This window comes from Gouania willdenowi, chromosome 11 (assembly GCF_900634775.1).
Source record: "Gouania willdenowi chromosome 11, fGouWil2.1, whole genome shotgun sequence".
Taxonomy (NCBI): domain Eukaryota; kingdom Metazoa; phylum Chordata; class Actinopteri; order Blenniiformes; family Gobiesocidae; genus Gouania; species Gouania willdenowi.
In genome coordinates, this window is record NC_041054.1 from 15,549,822 (window position 1) to 15,568,205 (window position 18,384).

An 18,384-nucleotide genomic window follows, 5' to 3' on the forward strand; every position below is an offset into this window, starting at 1 on the left:
GATAAAATGTCTTTGGAACTTTACTCTGACGTGATTTATATTTTATTGACCTGGCAAAACAAGGCTGGTCATCTGTTGTAATATGCATGCAGAGATATTTGCAAAGTAGGGGTATAAATGTATTTTCTGCAATCAAGTCTCCTGTCTGAAACAGTCTTTTATTGTTTTGAAAAACAACGTTACAGATCCATGTCCAGCAACTTCTGTTACGCAGCACCGTCCTCAGACACGCTCTTACTTTGAAAATGGCAACTTCTGAACACACAATATGAAAAAAATGTTTTCTGACATTTTCTTTTGTTTTGTTTTTTAGAAACAGAAATTGAAAATTAACTTGTTTTTAAAGTTGTATTTAATTTGACCCTTATAAAGAGAGGCCTTTTTTTCCCATTCTTAATTTTGGAGTTTTAAAATAACAATCAAAAACCATGCATTTTCTGTTTTTTTAATGTTCTTTTTGAAAAATACAATGACCAAAACATAACCTGTCCGTACAGCCTTGCGATTGTTGAGCTGAAATCAGTACTTCCTGGAATACATAATTTTTTTTCTGAATTGATTTTTATTTTTTCATCTGTGGCAGCACATCACAAACCCTCGTAAGGCTGCGGGTCAGCAGGACCTCATGGTCAACAACCCACTGTCCCAGGATGAGGGGGTGAGTTTCCCTTTAAGTTTGTATCTCAAAACTGCAGGAAATTATCCTTATTATTACTGTATTTTCTAATTCTTGCATGGGGGGGGGGGCAACATACAATTTGGTGCTCAGTCGGTACCAGATCATGAAATTGTGTATCTAATCTATCAGTGCACCTGCAACAGTAGTGATTTAAATAAATTCTATGTAAAGACTTCAATGGCGTTTGCAGTCTTAACAGCTTGTGTGGTGCAGTGATCTATAACCTGCAACCTGGCAGAGCAGTGAGGAGCAGGAGGAAGAACGATAAATAATATACCATGCATAACAGAAAACAGTGCTAATACAATATGACACGTATGTAAATAGACATGCAGTTTGCGCCAGGCACATGGTGTAATTTTGATCGTTTTGTTATGATTGAATGAGGAGCAAGAATAACATTCTTCTTTGACTCGATGCAATAAACCTTCTCGCCATTTTCTCACCATTACATCCAAAGCCATTGATGACATGCTGCATTGATTGGCCCCTCTCTTTAAATCCTAGTTAACATTTTTTTTTAGTTTTTGCACTTAGGCAAAAAGTGTTGCCATACAGTGTAAATAGACAGCATGTGCTGATTTGCACAGTTCACAGAACAATCCTCTGTGGGTTTTGTTAGCACTTCAGCTTCTAATTTTGTGTAATAAATATTTTTTTTTAACATGTGTAAACTGTTTGTAAATGTGTCCCCTTTAATGTGCCTGTAAAAAAAAAAATGATAACCAAACAATGTACAGAGGTGTATTTCTCATATTTGAGCTCTGTGACCAACTGGCCAATATGATGCAAATGTTATAGTGGGTTTAAAGATTGTTCTTTCTAAACAACGTTGTGCATCACAAGAACTCAACCAAACAATTGTAAACTATATAAAATGACCACCGACAAGCGCAGCAAATTCTACGTGTTGTCTATATATTGTGGTGTTTATTGATAGTATTGTGACGCAAAAATATACAAAATAATAACAAAAAAGTACAAAATTACAACAACAATAAAATAATGCATAAAAGGACGATAAAAAATACTCAGTTAGTCCGAAAACACAGAAGACGACGATGAAATTACACAAATGTACAAAACTACATAAAATGACTGGTTACACACAAAACGACAACAATAAAAATTCACAAAAACCTTTCGTCGTTCCTGATTTAATGTTCAAAACAGTCATTTTTGTGGCTCCTGCTTTGATAACAGTGGCCTGCCTTTGTCGTAATGTGTAACGTCTTTTTAAATGATCTATTAAAAGCCTGTAATCTACTGCCTTGTTGTTAATGGGGGTTAATCTGTGGCTTTCCTGTAGTTTGGGTGGAGGGAATGAGTCGGTTCTCTTTGATGTCGAAGGTTGCTCAGCCTGATGTAGTTTAATAGTGAATGGAGGATCTTAATTGAATTCTATGATAAATTATTTAATATTTTTTAAATAAAAACTAACGCACATTCATTAATATGCCTTGTGTATGAAGTGTGGCTTATTTAAATTAAACACAAATTAGAATAATGGTATTTTTTCTAGAGTGCTCTAATAAATGCCTTTAAAAAGGAAAAAAAGGGTTAAATGAAAACATTCTAAAATTGAGATTTGTTTGTTTATTGGTGTGTGGAGTTTTTGAAAATTGATAATCTGCAAACATTTGTTGCTACAAATACACGTTTCAATTCAATCTCTGCATTAATCTACGGAGCACTAAAGAACTTTACCTGACAGACGTCAACAGTAAATGTTTTTATACAAAAAAAATTTCAAAAGTTACAGAAAAATCTCCCATGTTGTGCCATTTGATTTTTTTTTTTTTTTTTTCCAATAGAGAGATTATTTATTGGATAATTTTTTAATCCATAGTTTGTCCTCCTTCTCATGCTTTCCAGAGCTTGTGGAACAAATTCTTCCAGGATAAAGAGCTGAAAGGGTTGATTAAACAGGACGTGCTAAGAACGTAAGAACTATTTATTTATCATCGTGAATGAAATTGATCAAAGATCTTTTATTTTTCTACTTTTTGATCTCGTATTTTTCTATCACACAAGATTCCCTGAGATTCGCTACTTCCAGGATGAGGATGTGAGGACCAAGCTGACGGACATACTCTTCTGTTATGCCAGAGAAAATGAACAGTTGCTGTATAAACAGGTGTGGCCTCATATTGCACTGCCTATACATTTAGACAATTTCAGAATAAGAGCCGTAATGTTTCAGTGTAAAAGAGACAAAAACACAAAATCCCTTAGTCACCACTTCCACACCAGTGGCTGTAGCAGGGGCCAGTGGGTAAATAGATGACTGCTACAGCATCATTTCTGCAAAGTGGAAGTGACATACTGCTGGGCAGTGGCTAACCATATCTAAATTGCAGCTGTCGTCGCTGATTAGAAACCTCGTGCATCACTGTTAAAGAATGGAGCGCCCACCAATGGCCTGCTCTTTAATGTGCTGCACTCATCATTGTTTCCTGTCTGTAGGGGATGCACGAGCTGTTGGCTCCATTAGTCTATGTTCTGCACCGTGACCATCAAGCCTTCCAGCATGCCAGTGAAACGGCCAGTCCCAGGTCAGTTTCAACTGGTTTAGTTACTTCATGCTTCAACACCAGTGTCACATCGTACACTTCTTTAGACAAAGTTGAACTCTGAGATGTTTTTACTCTCCACAGTGAGGAGATGAAGTGTCTGCTGAACCCAGTTTACCTTGAGCACGATGCTTAGTGAGTATACAAGTATCACTTTGACATGTTTAGTAGGGGTGGGAACCTCAGGGTACCTCACGATACGATACGCTATACAAAGCTCACGATAACGATTATCTCACGATATGACAATACTGCGATTATCGATATATTGGTCAGAAATCAATCTACGATAATCTGACATGACATAAGAAAAAAAGTTTAAGTGAAAAAATACAATTTTTATTTTATATTTCTGAAAGACAATAAATTGAAAAAGTGTCCTATGAACAGTGACACTATTTTAGTCCAATATTTCTGTAAATAAGTGTCAACATACCAATGTAAACGAATAAGTATCTCCAATAGTGCTTTCTGTAAACAAAGCATAGGGTCTTTCTTGCCAGTGACACCATTATCGTGGAATATTCCAGTAAACAATATATTGGTTCCTTCAACAAACAGTGACAAAATTTCTGTGAAGACCTCACTGCACATTTTAGTGAAAAAGCAGAAAAGGTTTTGAAAATAATAAAATAAATCTTAAATCCAAAAAAAAAAAAAAATGTAACAAAGAAAACAGTGATACTTAGCGCAAGCATATCGATAATCGATCGTGCGAAAAAATATCATGATATATTGCCGTATTGTCACACTCCTAATGCTTAATACTCATGTCTATGGTGGTAACTGTTTGCGTGTGTTCTCCTCACACACTTCCCTCTACAGTGCCATGTTCTCCCAGCTGATGGAGACCGCAGAGCCGTGGTTCTCCAGCTATGAGAGGGAAGTGAGGAAGGTCGGTGCGACTGCTTTCATTCTGCGTCTTTACAATATGTGGCTTAAATGCTCAGTCTAGAAGACAAGACATTGTATTATCATTATTTTAGGGTTTAGCTTCATTTGATGACATTGTTGGTTCCCATGGTAACAGCCTTTGAAGTTCTTGGTTACACTTTATTTGAAGTTTTATAGGTTATCCTGGTTGGGGTCAGTTGACCTTTCGCAAAAGCGACGCCCCCCTTATTTACTTTTGGGATGTCCATCATTTTCTTCAGTTGGTTTTGTCTGTAATGGCTGGGAGAAGTCTACCCGTGTCTGTTAGTGACTCTTTCTGGAGCAATACCTGCGTGATATCCTCCAGATCCAGGCAAAAGGGGGTTACAATATGTTTTCACACCCACCCCCGAGCTCATTAGCATCAGCCCATCACCTGGACTCTGCCCTTCCTGCTCCCCCCACTTCCCCCCTACCTCACCCTCTGACCCCCCACCTGCCCTGAAAATCAATGAAAGAGATGTGTGCCAGCTATTCAAGAAACAAAAGATCAAAAAGGCTCCAGGACCAGACGGAGTATCTCCCTCCTGCCTGAAAGCCTGTGCTGAGCAGCTGGCCCCCATCTTCACACGGATCTTCAACACATCACTGGAGCTGTGTGAAGTACCATCCTGCTTCAAAAGCTCCAGCATCATCCCAGTCCCAAAGAAACCTGCCATCACAGGACTCAATGACTATCGACCCATTGCCCTGACGTCCGTAGTCATGAAGTCCTTTGAGAGGCTGGTATTGAGCCACCTGAAGGACATCACAAGACCATGGGACTGAACTACATCCTGCACCACCTCGACTCCCCAGGGACCTACACTAGGATCCTGTTTGTGGATTTCAGCTCTGCGTTCAACACCATCATCCCGGACATCCTTCACCAGAAACTCACCCAGCTCACAGTGCCGGCCTCCACCTGTCAGTGGATCACTAACTTCCTGTCTGACAGGAAGCAGCAAGTAAGGCTGGGAAGCATCACATCTAGCACCCGGTCACTTAGCACTGGCGCCCCTCAGGGGTGTGTTCTCTCCCCACTGCTATTCTCCCTCTACACCAATGACTGCACCTCAGGGGACCCCTCTGTGAAACTCCTGAAGTTTGCAGACGACACCACCGTCATCGGTCTCATCAGGGATGGGGACGAGTCTGCCTTCAGACGGGAGGTGGAACAGCTGGCTCTCTGGTGCAGTCAGAACCATCTGGAACTGAACCTGCTCAAGACTGTGGAGATGACAGTGGACTTCAGGAGAAATCCCCCCCCACTCACCCCCCTTACCATTCTGAATAGCAAAGTGGCTACCGTGGACTCCTTCAGGTTCCTGGGATCCACAATCTCACAGGACCTGAAGTGGACCTCCCACATAGACACAACCAGGAAAAAGGCACAGCAGAGGATGTACTTCCTGCGTCAGCTGAGGAAGTTCAACCTGCCCCAGGAGCTGCTGATCATGTTCTACACCTCCATCATTCAGTCTGTTCTGTGCACCTCCATCACTGTCTGGTTTGGATCTACAACCAAACTAGACAGACACAGACTACAACGGATAATCAGGACTGCAGAAAAGATCATTGGTGTTGATCTGCCCTCCATCCAAGACTTATACCTGTCCAGGGTCAGGAAACGGGCAGGTAGCATCACTGCAGACCCCTCACACCCTGCACACAATCTGTTTAAACTCCTCCCCTCCGGCAGACGCTACAGATCACTGTACGCCAAAACTACCCGCCATAAAAACAGTTTCTTCCCCCAGGCTGTCACTGTGATCAACACTAAACAGTCATAGAGTGTCAGACCTGTTACTGTGAAATAACCATGGAACTAAACATAACAACCCTGGGTCAACCTATCACTGCGAAATGTTCATGGACATAATATTTTCATTTAAATGTTCACCTGCACTACTCATCAATGCACTACTGCACTATTATCTTATTATTATTATTGTATTTTTTTTATTTTATTTCGTTATTATAATTATTATTATTACTATTATTAGTATCTTGTTATTTTTATTTAGTTTGCACATATTAGTCTAACTACTCTTATATTTATGTTTATACTTCTTTTTTTATTTATTTTTCTTTATTCTAGTTGATTGTTATTATTTAATGTTACACTATCTGAGAGAGCACAGGTCACCAAAACAAATTCCTCGTGTGTATTCATACACTCTTGGTCAATAGAGTTGATTCTGATTCTGATTCTGTGGAGGGATATATTCGACATATTAAAATAAACTATGAAGGGGAGATTACAACTATTGAAGCCAAAGCATACAGGACCAATCATGCTCCTGAAGTGCTGGACCTCTGTGAATATATTTCTAACTTTACCAAAGTCACTGCCGGGTTAGTTTTCTTATTTTATATTGTTCGTATCCTCCTTAAGCCATAAGAGCGTTACCACAGCTAATGGAGATCTTAATAAAACAAACTGTTACATTAGCTAGCTAGCTGAACCTACAGCTGACCCAAGGCTAATAAGATAGCTGCTATTAACGCTGCTAAGTGGTAACAACGCCTGTTAATATAGATTAGGAGACTTGTATGCTTCAGGAGGATGTCTACTGAAATATTGATAGCAACTATCATATTACTGTATTACTAATAACTGTATACCCCCACACACACTTTTTACTCGGTACGTGATTATATAGTTATGTGAAGGCACTGTAATATCTTTCAGCACCTTATTTAATCAAATTAAATCAAGCTTAATTGTCATTTTGCTGAACATACACATTAGTCATTTTTATAATTTTATAGTTCATTGTAGACATCGCTCTAGTTGTGTTTTTGTCTTTGGGAACAGAAAGAACGACTCCCCCAGCCAAACTCTTGGGGTACCTGGTATCTGACCTGCATAAGCCATTAGCACACCGCTTCACCATTGTGCCTGCTATGAGCATGTCGGACCTTGTTTACATAGTAACGGTTGCTCTGACGTATGATTGGACAATGACTGTTTGTGGGCGAGTTTTTGCGAAAGGTCATTTATAATTTTCAGTTACAATTACATCTTCAATGTTCAATTACAATTCAATTGCGATTACAGTGGCCAGCATTTTTTTCAATTACAATTACATTTCTATTATTTTTCATCCTCAGAAAGGCAATCACAATTAATCACAATTACTGAGCCTGAAATAAATAACCAAATAAAAGTTAACTTTCGTCTTGTGTTAGCTTTCTGTTAGCATCTGTTATGATAATGTGTCCTATATAAGCTGTAAAATACACTAAAAATAAATATCTACCATCAAATTTTTTCCCATCTATTGGTTACCTTGTTAGGCTTTCTACTCAATGAAAATATAGGTTTTAATATTTTTTGCATGGGCGTCTGAGCTTTTTATGTGTCAGTATATCCTCAATTTCAGACAGCCTATAAAACTTCAAGTAAAGTGTGACCAAGTTCTTCAACCCTGTAGCAAACGCACAGCAATAAGATGCTTTAGATGAAAGATAACCAAACTGATCACTGAACGTTTTCTCTTTGAGGTTTATTTCATTCTGAAGGTGTTTTCTAATTCAAAATGGAGAAAAGAATAATTGTCATTATGTATCACATACCTGCAAATGCAAGCATTGCTTCAGTTCACATTGCTGTTGAGTCAGATATTTTAATGCGACACACATATCTGCTGCATCTCTGCTAGAAAACAGCTAAATAAAACAAGTTATACTGTATTACTTTACTGACCACTAGGGCGTGCTGTTTAGCATCAAGGTTATGTTTGGATTAGATGCAGCACTGTTATAAATCCCTTGTGCTTAGGTCAGGTATTTCAAACTAGCAGGCAAATGTAAAACACTAGTAGTTTTCTATCGATCAGTGTCCATCACCAATTGATGTCTGCCATAAGTGGTTTCACAATTATTACAAATATTCATTATTTTTTTTTTTTGGTGGTGGTTTAGTTACAAGCTGCTTGTGTTCTTTCTCACTCAGGGTAAGGAGGAGATGCTGACCAGCATCCCGTTTGCTCGCCCTCAGGATATGGGCCCGTCTGTCGCTATAGTCACCAAAGTCAACCGTATCCAGGACCTGCTGGTCAAAAAACACGACGTCGAGCTACACATGCATCTCAACCGACTGGAAATCGCCCCACAGATCTATGGCATGTCAGTATTCAGGGTCACATGCTCGTGCTCGTGCTCGTCATCAGCAGTCGGCGCCTAAGCTCTGTTTTTTTTTTCCTTTTCTTTTAGCCGGTGGGTGCGTCTGCTGTTTGGACGGGAGTTCCCTCTTCAAGATCTGCTAGTGGTGTGGGACGCGCTGTTTGCAGACAGCATCACGCTGGACTTGGTGGACTACGTGTTTGTGGCCATGCTGCTGTATATCCGTGATGCTAGTACGCTTCATTTTTCCCCCAAATACTCCAATAAAGCCCTCCACTGTCTTTACTTAGCAGAAACACGCTATTGAATGAATGAGGTTAACCAGCCTCATTTACTCCGATGAAGTCCAAATTGATTTAAATAGAATTAAGTAGATATCTTCTCTGCTGCACTTAATCTGTAATATTAGAATTTGTCCTTTCTTTCTAATTAAAAAAATATCACCACATATAAGGTATTTATAATTAAAATATACTAAATGAGGAAATTAAAACAAAAAACTAGACAATATTTATACAAAAAGTACACAAAACAACAACAGAAATGCACAAAAATAAAGTATAAGTAAAAAAAAAAAAAAACACATTGATCATGTGCATGTCCCATAGAATTAAACCAGGGAAATTGCACACGCTATATTTTACTTTGCACCTGCAAATATACCCCTTTATAACACTACAGACTATGTACACCTCTTTGTACATCCAATCTTCAAACACATACTCATTTGGCCATAATTGACAACTCTTCTTAAGCTCCTCCCACTATATGAATACATACATTCCGACAGGCACTGGACTAGTATAAATAAGTCCAAAATGTGAAGGAACTATGTATTTAAGTTATGATGTGGTTTTTCTCTCTCAGTGATTGCCAGTAACTTCCAGACGTGCCTGGGCCTGTTGATGCACTACCCCTCCCTTAAAGACATCAACGCTCTGCTGCAGAAGGCGCTGTTTCTACGAGATCCCAAAGTAAGCCGACATGTGTATTTATTCTATTCTGATCATTTATTCTGCAACTGGTTATTCTACGCCGAGGGGAGCATCCATGCTGCGCAGGGAGAAGAACATTGCGCACTGTGCTTTTTTTCCCCCCATTGAACAAGTCCACCTCGGCCCGTCTGTAATGGGCCCACAGCTGCCGCACCACCTCTGGGTGCAGCATTCATTCCCCGTAAAGCGGCATGCCCCTAGATAATAGTTCAGCGCCCACGTTCATGATCCCCAGGACGTGCGTCGCTCTCAGTGAGCGCAACTCACCCTGAGGGTTGATGTATGCTACCGCCGTGGTATTGTCTGTCCTCACAGGACATGATGTCCCCTGAGAGACGAAATGAAGTGGATCAGTGAGCAGCACAGCACTCTGGCGTAACCAAAACCCTTCGTGTGCCATGACGCACAGGATCGAGGCCACCCACAGTTGGATATTCCTCATGTGAAGGCGACCAAGGCGGATCACTCGGATGGCCGAAGCCATCAACACGAGTAAACGAAGACACAATCTGAACTGAAAAGATTTGCCGGTCCAAAACAACCTGAGACACGCCCCGAACGTCTTCACCCTCTCTGGTGAAAGACGCGTGGTGAACGGCACTGAGCGCAGGGACCGATCCAGGGAAATTATTTCCTGAGGAACTTGTTCAGGGCTCGTAGGTCCAGGATGGGATGGATCCCGTACCCCCCTCGTTTGGGGACCAGAAAGTACCTGGAGTAGAACCCCTCCCGAGACCGTGGGCTCGAGAGTGATTCACGCCGGCGAAATGGGGAGGGACAGATGCAAACTTCAGCCTGTAACTCTACGATATTGTCCGTAACACCCAAGGCGGAGCCTCGAGGGTTCTCCATCTGTCTATCCTCAGGGAGAGATGTCAAGCGCTCTGGTGTACCCACTGAGAGAGGAGCCATACACGGAGCGATGGCGCCCTCTCTCGGAGGCAGACCGTAAGCAACCAGAGAGCCCAAAAGTGACGCAGTCATTAGAGCAGGTGGCTTGCTTACGCTACCACGAGGTAGCTAGCACAGGTGCTAGCAGGGATGCAGGCCAACATGTGCTGGACCGTCTGAGACGTCGAGGACAGCGTAGGATTTTTTTCGAGACTGCAGCTTTTGCTTTTGTCCGAAGCTCTGATACCATAGTGGGACCGAGACGACGGCGAGGTGTGCTGAGGTAAACGCACCGGCCTTGCGGCAAGGAGCGTGACGTAGGGCTAACAAGCTCTGAAAGAGCGGAAGAGCCGCTGGGGACCAACGTGTGTCGAAGCAACAGGAGCCGTCAGCCGGAGCTGAGGTTCATAGGTTTACTGCCTTTCGGCAGTGAAGGACAGCACCTACCAAGCAAAGCAAGATAAGAGCTGTATTTCACCCACTTCTCGACCTGTTGTGGTACAGAGCAGGTGCTAGTTCTGCCGGCGACTGGAAGAAAGAGAATCCACCTGTGGACAGTTAAGCTGGCAAAAAAATGCGAGATAGCTGAGAGGAGAAGGTGTTTGAATGGTGCGTGTCTGTCCACGTTCTCCTTTTATTGGAGGTGGGTCTCCCCCTAGCGGACGGACGCACTTCACCGGCCAATCAGGATTGGCAGATTGAAATAAATGCTTCTGAGGAATGCAGACAGAGGTTGCATCCTATAGTGAGACATCTCACGAAATATTATGCAATAGAACTGTTGGGTAAAAAAGTTTAAATAGCTAAACCTTATGGCTTTAAAGGAAGTGTTCTGGTTAAGGGCTGTCAATAGGGTTGCAAAGGGGTGGAAAATTGTAATTTAAGCTCTGGAATTATAGGAATATTCCAAAACATATACTTTTCAATGGAATAATTTTGGTTTTCTGGAAGGAGATTAATGTGATCTGACGGTACTCGCCTCTGGTGACTGACGGTGTCACACTGCCTTCACATCATAGGGACACCTTGGGGGCATCATCCATCATCAACTATGATGACGTGGGATGATGATGGAGAATGAAGGCTTGTCAGACACAGTGACTCGGAGAAAAACCCATTAGCTTGTTCATGAAGTATGGTAGGCTTTCATTATAAACGTTTGAATAGTTTTTGTCATGCTTTGTTGATGCAGAACAACCCTCGCCCTGTGAATTACCAGTTCCAGCAGAACCTGGATTACTACAAGACCAGAGGGGCGGATTTGATGAACAAGACACAGTAAGTGACGCCACGCACCAAACTGTCAATAACAGAATGACGACATCCATACTTTTATTTCCAAAGGTTCAGGGTTTTTTCCTCTTTTTACTCTACAGATGGCTTTAAAGTAGTTGTTTTTTTTTTGTCTTGTATTTCTGGGCATTAAGTAATATTTTAGAAATATTATTGATAAAAATGTAAATTTTAATATTGATTGATTGATGTTTGTTTATTCTTGACTGTCTTCCAACATCTACAATACAATACAAAGAATAAACATTTGTTTTAACAACCAAAAATGGAATGGGTTAAAGCAGTAACTGCTTATCAGAGCCCATCCACAAACAGCATTATATAAAAAACACAATAGAAACAAGTCAATAACAGCGATATTCATCAACTTATGTTTCAATAGGTGCCAAACATTTTGTTTTTTAAAGATTTTTTGAAAATAGACAGTGAACAGAAACGCATCTTCTTTTAACATTTGTTCTTAATTTACTTTGTTCAAAAATATAAACCTCTTAAATTATACTTTATAATAATACCCAAAGGAAGGCTTGTATTTCTTACTCTGAATAAAATATCTAACACTTTTAACTTTACTAAATCTTGAAGTTTTAAACCGATTGCCTAGTATTCCACTTCTTAATACTCTCTTCTGTAATTTGATTAATGGATTTATATATGTTTTACATATTACTCCAGCTTTCTGAGCAATAGGTCAGGTAAGGCTATATACAGTAAGAGATGAATAAACCTCAGACAGTCTCTATTTAATATACTTTTTGTTCTATGTGGAATGCCAATAGTTTTAGATATGTTTCTAATATGTTCTATGTGAGGTTTCCAGCAAAGCTCATGATCTATGATGACGCCCAAAAACTTGGTCTCATAATATAAATGACATAAATTAATAATGAGACATTTCAAACCAATGCTGAAGGCTTTAAAATAAAGCACAACAGTGAACCTGTATTGTTCTCCTCCAGGTCGACTTCAAGCACCAAAGCTCCTCCCCTCAACATCAACAAAGTCTCCAGCAGCCTGCTGAACTTCGGCAGGAAGCTCATCTCTCCGGCCATGTCGGGAGCATCCACCGGTATTTCCCCCATCAACAGCGAGGTTCACTCCTCCTCATCCGCTTCCCCTGCAGCAGCTCCTGCTCCCGCCCTCCAGCACACGTTCCCTGAGCCTCCCGTCCCAGCACCGAACCAGAGCCAGGCCCAGAACCAGAGCCAGAATCAGCACTACCGCATGCTCAAGTCTGAGAGCATGCCTGTCCACCTCAGCAAAGGTGAACCCCACACAGGAGAAGCGCTCCATCATTGTAGCTAACATCTAACGTGGTTCTTATTATGACTATCTCTGTGTCTGCTTTGGCAGTGCTCATGTGACTTGTCAGTGTTTAGTTTGTGTATTTAGTGGTGGCAGCATCAGCTGTGACTCTCCTGTCTGTTAGATGGAGTTTCAGGTGGACTGTCTCATGCCCCCCTCCTGGCTCAGACTCTCACTAACACACAAGGTAACTGCGGTCATGGCAACCGCTTGTGTGCCCCCTCCCCCCACGTTCAGCCATGCTTGTGTCATAGACATGCTTGTGTCATAGACATGCATGTGTGCGTGTGTGTGTGTGTGGCCTGATTTAAGTGCGCGCTACTGTTGTTTTTTCAGTGTTGCCACATTGGTAAAAAGATGGATTCTGGCAACACTGATGTGTTCAGGCTTACGATACTACGTTTTGGCCAGCAGGGGGAGATGAAAGCATGAAAATGTAGATGTACGTGTCTCCTTTCCTTTGCCTCTGTTTTGTTTCTGCATAAAACCTCTCATGTGACTCTGCATTATCACATGATTACTAGTTGTAACCCAACAAAGGGATTCAATAGACTCAGAGCTTGTTGTAACAATGTATGTTCTCCCACTCTTCATCCTTTATTGCAGCGGTTCTCAACCTTGGGGTCAGGACACTGGGAGGGGGTCGCCAGATGCCTTCAAGGAATTAAGAATATTTTGTGGACAATTTGAACAAACTTGCCATATTTTTAACCTATTTTCATTACTTTTTCTTGCCTTATTTTTGTTCTTTTTATTGCATTTTTGCTACATTACTCCAATTTCTGCCACTTTTCTATCAAATTTCAACAACTTTTCAGGACATTTTTTTCCTCCTACTTTCAAGACATTTTTGGCACTTATAAACCATTTCCACCACTTTTCCCACCTAATCTTGCATATGTTGACCCGTTATTGTCACATTTTACCTCTCTTCATAACTTTTTCCTGTTTTTAGCCACTCATTTGCGTCTTTTAACCAATTTATCTGGTTGTTAAACTCCCATTTTACCATCTTTTCCACCATTTTTGTTCACTTTAACCCATTTTATTTTTGATTAAAATAAGGATTTATATCTTTAAAATGACTATATAATACTGACGCAAATAATCTTAAACTTCCTGGATAACAGTGGATATTATTCAGATAAATAAATGTGGTTATCACAGATTCATAAAACAATGGATCATAATTTTACTGACTTTATGAATGGGCCCCAAAAAGCTCTCCCCTTTACTCCCCCTTATAGATGTCTTCATGTGGCTGTTCTTCAATGTTCATGTCTCTGTTCAACCACCTTCAGCTACAGCAGGGGTCCCCGGTTTCTGTCACCTTTATTATGGGGGTCACGGACTGAAAAGGTTGAGAACCACTGCATTATTGCACAGCAGTGCAGACTCGTGGTGAAAACTAAGTAGTGGCTCTAACGGGTTTCTAATGTTGGCACAGAAAAGGATGTTTTATTCTCCACTGAGTGTCTGCGATGGAAGCAGGAGGAAGTTGGTCCATTACTGTTCCTACTTCCTCTTACGTAGTTATGTCAAAGCTATTTGTTTTGTTTAAAAACAGTTTAAAGTGCACTGATGATGATGATGATATCCATCCCAGTGCTAAATGCTACACAAAAGGTTTGACCAAATGGCAAAGCAGTGGTGGGAGGTGTGGAACGTAGCTGGTTGGTGCCACTGTTTAACACAGGGATTTGTGCAGTAGTTACAAAGAAATGGTGAAGTTGGGTTCATTAGTGTTTGAAGAAATGACATAAAAAAAAAAACATGGAATTGGACCCAAAAAATAGTTTAATAAGGATAGAATGTGATGAATCGTGGTTGGGTGTATTTTTATCCAATCACGGGACGTGTCGTTTCCAACTAGAAACACTGCACTATTACCCTCTGTTTAAAATTGTTCATGAATGTTTTGTCGCTTCCTTATTGTTTATTTTTTAATTGTTTCTTTTTCTGTTGTGAAGTTCACCTTAATTCTGTTTTTCTAATATTTATTATATAATGCTCTGATTTGATATTAAACAGAAAATGTTTTAATCCAGATTAGTAAAAAAAAAATTCTTAACTAATTCATTTATTTTATATTTGTTTCCTGAAAAAAACAAAAAGGAAAAAAAACAAATTAATTTAAAATGTGCTGCTCCTTTAAGGAAATGTTTTAATTAAATTAAATCAGGGCTTTCACCTTTATTGGTCATGTATATGTTGTTACACATATATGACATTTTAACCCATCACTGAGGAGCAGGGATGAGGTTTTGACTAGAGCATAAAATACATTTTCTTTTGATTTCAAAGAAAAAAAATTGAAATAAATACATTTGAATATTTAGCAATTTATAATATTTTCTACCTTATAAAAATTGGCAGAAATCTGTGATGGAAAAACCAAACAAAGGCATATGAGGCTAACTTTCCTCCATCTTTCCACTCCCTCAGGCCAAAGCTCCTCCCCCAGCACGGAAAGCCTTTCCGGTGGGCGGGGTCAGTCCACGGCCTCCCCGCCTCTTCCTGTCTCCAGAGGCAGTGATGTCGGCGCTTCTTCTCCACCTCTCTCCGTCACCAAGAAAGACTCTTTCTTCAACATCACTCGCTCTCGCTCACATAGTAAAACCATGGGCAGGAAGGAGACGGTGAGCTGCTGTTTAACATCACACACTAACATACTGCTCAGTACAGTAACATCTGTGTCACTGAAGAAATTCAGAATTTATTGGCTGCACTGAATCCATTTCACAGGAATTACTAAACATTGTCAATTGACACACACACACACACAGTGTAAATTTGTAAATATCCACTCCTCACCTATTGTCTCATTGTGCTGTGTATGTACTGCATTATCTCTGTAACATGTATACAATACATACTAGGGCTGCCAACTTTGGTCGATGCCATCGTGGTCGACCAGCAACGCTATCGGTTTTAATATCGTTTAAAAAAATAATGTAATGCACTTATATAGATGAGGATTAAATATCAAATATACTTTGCATAAACGGTTTTCTATATCCAGCAACAACTGTGAGTGAGTGAGTGAGTGAGTGAGTGCTGGCTACAAAAAAAAAAAAAAAAAAAAAAGTGTTGCTCTTCCCACACTGCTCTGATCGGAGAAGAGTAAGACAGGCTTGAAGCACAAGCATCCGCTATTGAATCAATCTTTTTTTTGCACAAGAACATTGATCATCCTTATATTTGATGCATGGATTATGTAAATAGATCCACTGCTGTCTCTGGCACAGCGGTGCACACTGCTGATATTCTACTTGGTCACTTTCTCAAATTAATGAAGATACGGAGCCTCAGTGTGCTTCAGGTTTTTGCCGTTGCAGGTTTGAAATGCATCTTGGGAAAATCCAGTATATACTAATAGTATATACTTATTGAGTGTGTAGTTTGATCATATGCCATTTCAAACAGCCTGTGTCCCAGTCTGTCATGTGCACTGGTTGATGTTTTCCTTCTGCCAACAGGAGGAGGATCTTGAAGCCCAGGTTTCTTTTCTCCAAGGCCAGATCAACGACCTGGAGGCCATGAGCAAGTACTGCGCTAGGATGATGAACACACACATCTGTGAGTGCAGCTACTAATGCCTGACTGTGACTATATGAACTTATTACAAGATGGCCATGTGAGTGTGAGGACTTAATAGTTAAATAAATAATTTCTGCTCTGAGCTCAATATACATTCTTATCTTCATGCAGGATTTACGGTTGCATTGAAATCATTGATTTTACACATGATTCACATCAGCTGCTGAAATTCCAATCGAGCACAGCCGAGCCAAAGGAAGGTCACACAAAGTTGATTTTCGTGGTTTGAGGATATGAGAAAATGTTCAGGCTGTGGTTTTTTTTTTTCCCTTTGGTGGAACATGGTAATCTTTTAAGTGGTTGGTCTATGAGTGGGAGAAAGGCTCGCTTAATTCTTTTCATCTTTAAAATGTTTTCAGCAGAGACGAGGGGGGGAAGTTATGCCTGCTGTGATGAGTTTTAATTTCTTTCCAAATAGTGATTCGTGTCTAGTGGTTCGGTTAATCCGCATGTTTTATGCCTGGGTTTGTAGCTCGGTGATGTATTTGTGCTTCTTCAACCACAGGCAAGATCCAGGATGTGATTCTCCAAGAACATCTGCAGAAGGAGGATGAAGTGTTGGTGTCCCTCGCGGGACTCAAACAGGTACAAAAGCTCCAGCTGTGATTGGATGTCTGGAATGTGTTTGCTTTGCGCTCACTCTGCTTCATCACTTCAGGTCAAAGACATCCTTAAAGGAGAGCTGCGCTTCAACCAGAGCCAGCTGGAGGCCGAGGAGAACGAGGAGATCTCCATCGCCGACGATCACTACACGTCCACAGCGGCTGCTGAAAGCGCTCGTGCCGTCAGTGACCTCCAGCAGAGAGAGAGAACAGCTGAGCCAATACAAGACTGTGACACAGACGACAAAGAGGAGGAGCAGGTGACCACGCCGTTACTGCAGCAGGTGAAGAATCAGACCTCAGATGATGTCAGGATTAGTGGTGTCATGTAAAGGCAGACGGTGGATCTCCAGGATCTAATCGTGTCTGGATCTCTTTGGACAGGCGGAGTCTTCCCTCGGCTCCGAGGGTAAGAACTGGGACGATTACATCCTGGTTTCCCAGGATGAAGAACTCCAAGCTGAAAGTGGAGAGAGAAGGCCTACAGACGAGCGCACCCCTCCCATCAGGCGGGGCCGCGGCTTGGTGCGGATGGAGCCCGAGGGCGCGGCCGTGACTTTCCACGACCCGCTGATGTCCGGCATCACTTCAGGCTCCTCCAGTCCAGATGACGGCTCCACCCACAGCAAAGACTCTGACTTTACCATGGTTAACCCCAACGACCTGTGAGTGGGAGGGGCTTCACTTGAACCTGCTGCGCTCTGATGCAGGGTTTGGATCAGAGAGAGGACACGGAAGCTAAGAAAAAAAAAAAAAAAGCACCTGCAACACCTTATATTCTGTAAACTGTGCCCCCCCTCCCCCCTCCCCCTTCCCCCCATGGAGCAGATTGCTGATTGCTGCCTCATTTACATAATGCCTGCAGCTCATTGCGTCATCACGTTTTTAAATGTAGGTGGTCGGCCACCAGAGGGCGCCACTGAACTGTTTGTCGCTTCATGATTTAATTCAATCATGGACCTTAGAGTCCGTCCCCCTTTCCTCTAACTGTGCAGATGGAGATTGTAACGCTCTGTTCCATCTGAAGGTCCGTCAGTTCATCTGTTTGTCCTTGCAGAAGAAGTCCTGACACTCGGAGAAATCCTGTTCCTCCTCACTAGTCAAGGGCATCTCTCTCCTTCATTCAGTGCCTCTAAAACCCCGTCATCTCACTCCTTCCTCTTCTGTTTCCCTCTTATTTTAAATTTTTTTTTTTTTAACCACTTAAAATACTAATTCCCAACATGATAAAAGTCAGATTTATACTGGATTTTTAAAAGAAATGATTCCCCTATGAACGTTTTTAATTCAACACTTTTCCTTTTTCGCATCACAAACAGATTGTGCCACATAACGTTCCTCACGCTGCCTATTCTGCAGAATTTGAAAAAAATATACTCTATACCAATAAAACCACAAAGCTC

The 18,384-nt window shown here is 41.2% G+C and overlaps 1 protein-coding gene across 2 annotated transcripts in view; it reads left to right on the top strand.

Annotated features, from left to right (window-relative positions):
- Positions 1–17,772, top strand: part of tbc1d5 (TBC1 domain family, member 5) — a 28,546-nt gene extending 10,774 nt beyond the window's left edge. The window contains exons 7-23 of one of the 2 annotated variants that reach the window (XM_028461374.1): positions 584–658; positions 2,555–2,622; positions 2,714–2,816; positions 3,146–3,234; positions 3,337–3,387; positions 4,078–4,147; positions 8,126–8,298; positions 8,386–8,528; positions 9,163–9,269; positions 11,374–11,459; positions 12,434–12,738; positions 12,904–12,966; positions 15,225–15,418; positions 16,259–16,358; positions 16,885–16,964; positions 17,038–17,265; positions 17,366–17,772. In XM_028461374.1, coding sequence (XP_028317175.1) covers positions 584–658; positions 2,555–2,622; positions 2,714–2,816; positions 3,146–3,234; positions 3,337–3,387; positions 4,078–4,147; positions 8,126–8,298; positions 8,386–8,528; positions 9,163–9,269; positions 11,374–11,459; positions 12,434–12,738; positions 12,904–12,966; positions 15,225–15,418; positions 16,259–16,358; positions 16,885–16,964; positions 17,038–17,265; positions 17,366–17,650 — 2,220 coding nt within the window. In that variant the 3' untranslated portion in view covers positions 17,651–17,772. The remainder of the gene's footprint in view (positions 1–583; positions 659–2,554; positions 2,623–2,713; positions 2,817–3,145; positions 3,235–3,336; positions 3,388–4,077; positions 4,148–8,125; positions 8,299–8,385; positions 8,529–9,162; positions 9,270–11,373; positions 11,460–12,433; positions 12,739–12,903; positions 12,967–15,224; positions 15,419–16,258; positions 16,359–16,884; positions 16,965–17,037; positions 17,266–17,365) is intronic. The other variant, XM_028461375.1, reaches the window with a different exon arrangement.
- Positions 17,773–18,384: the final 612 nt, after the last annotated feature.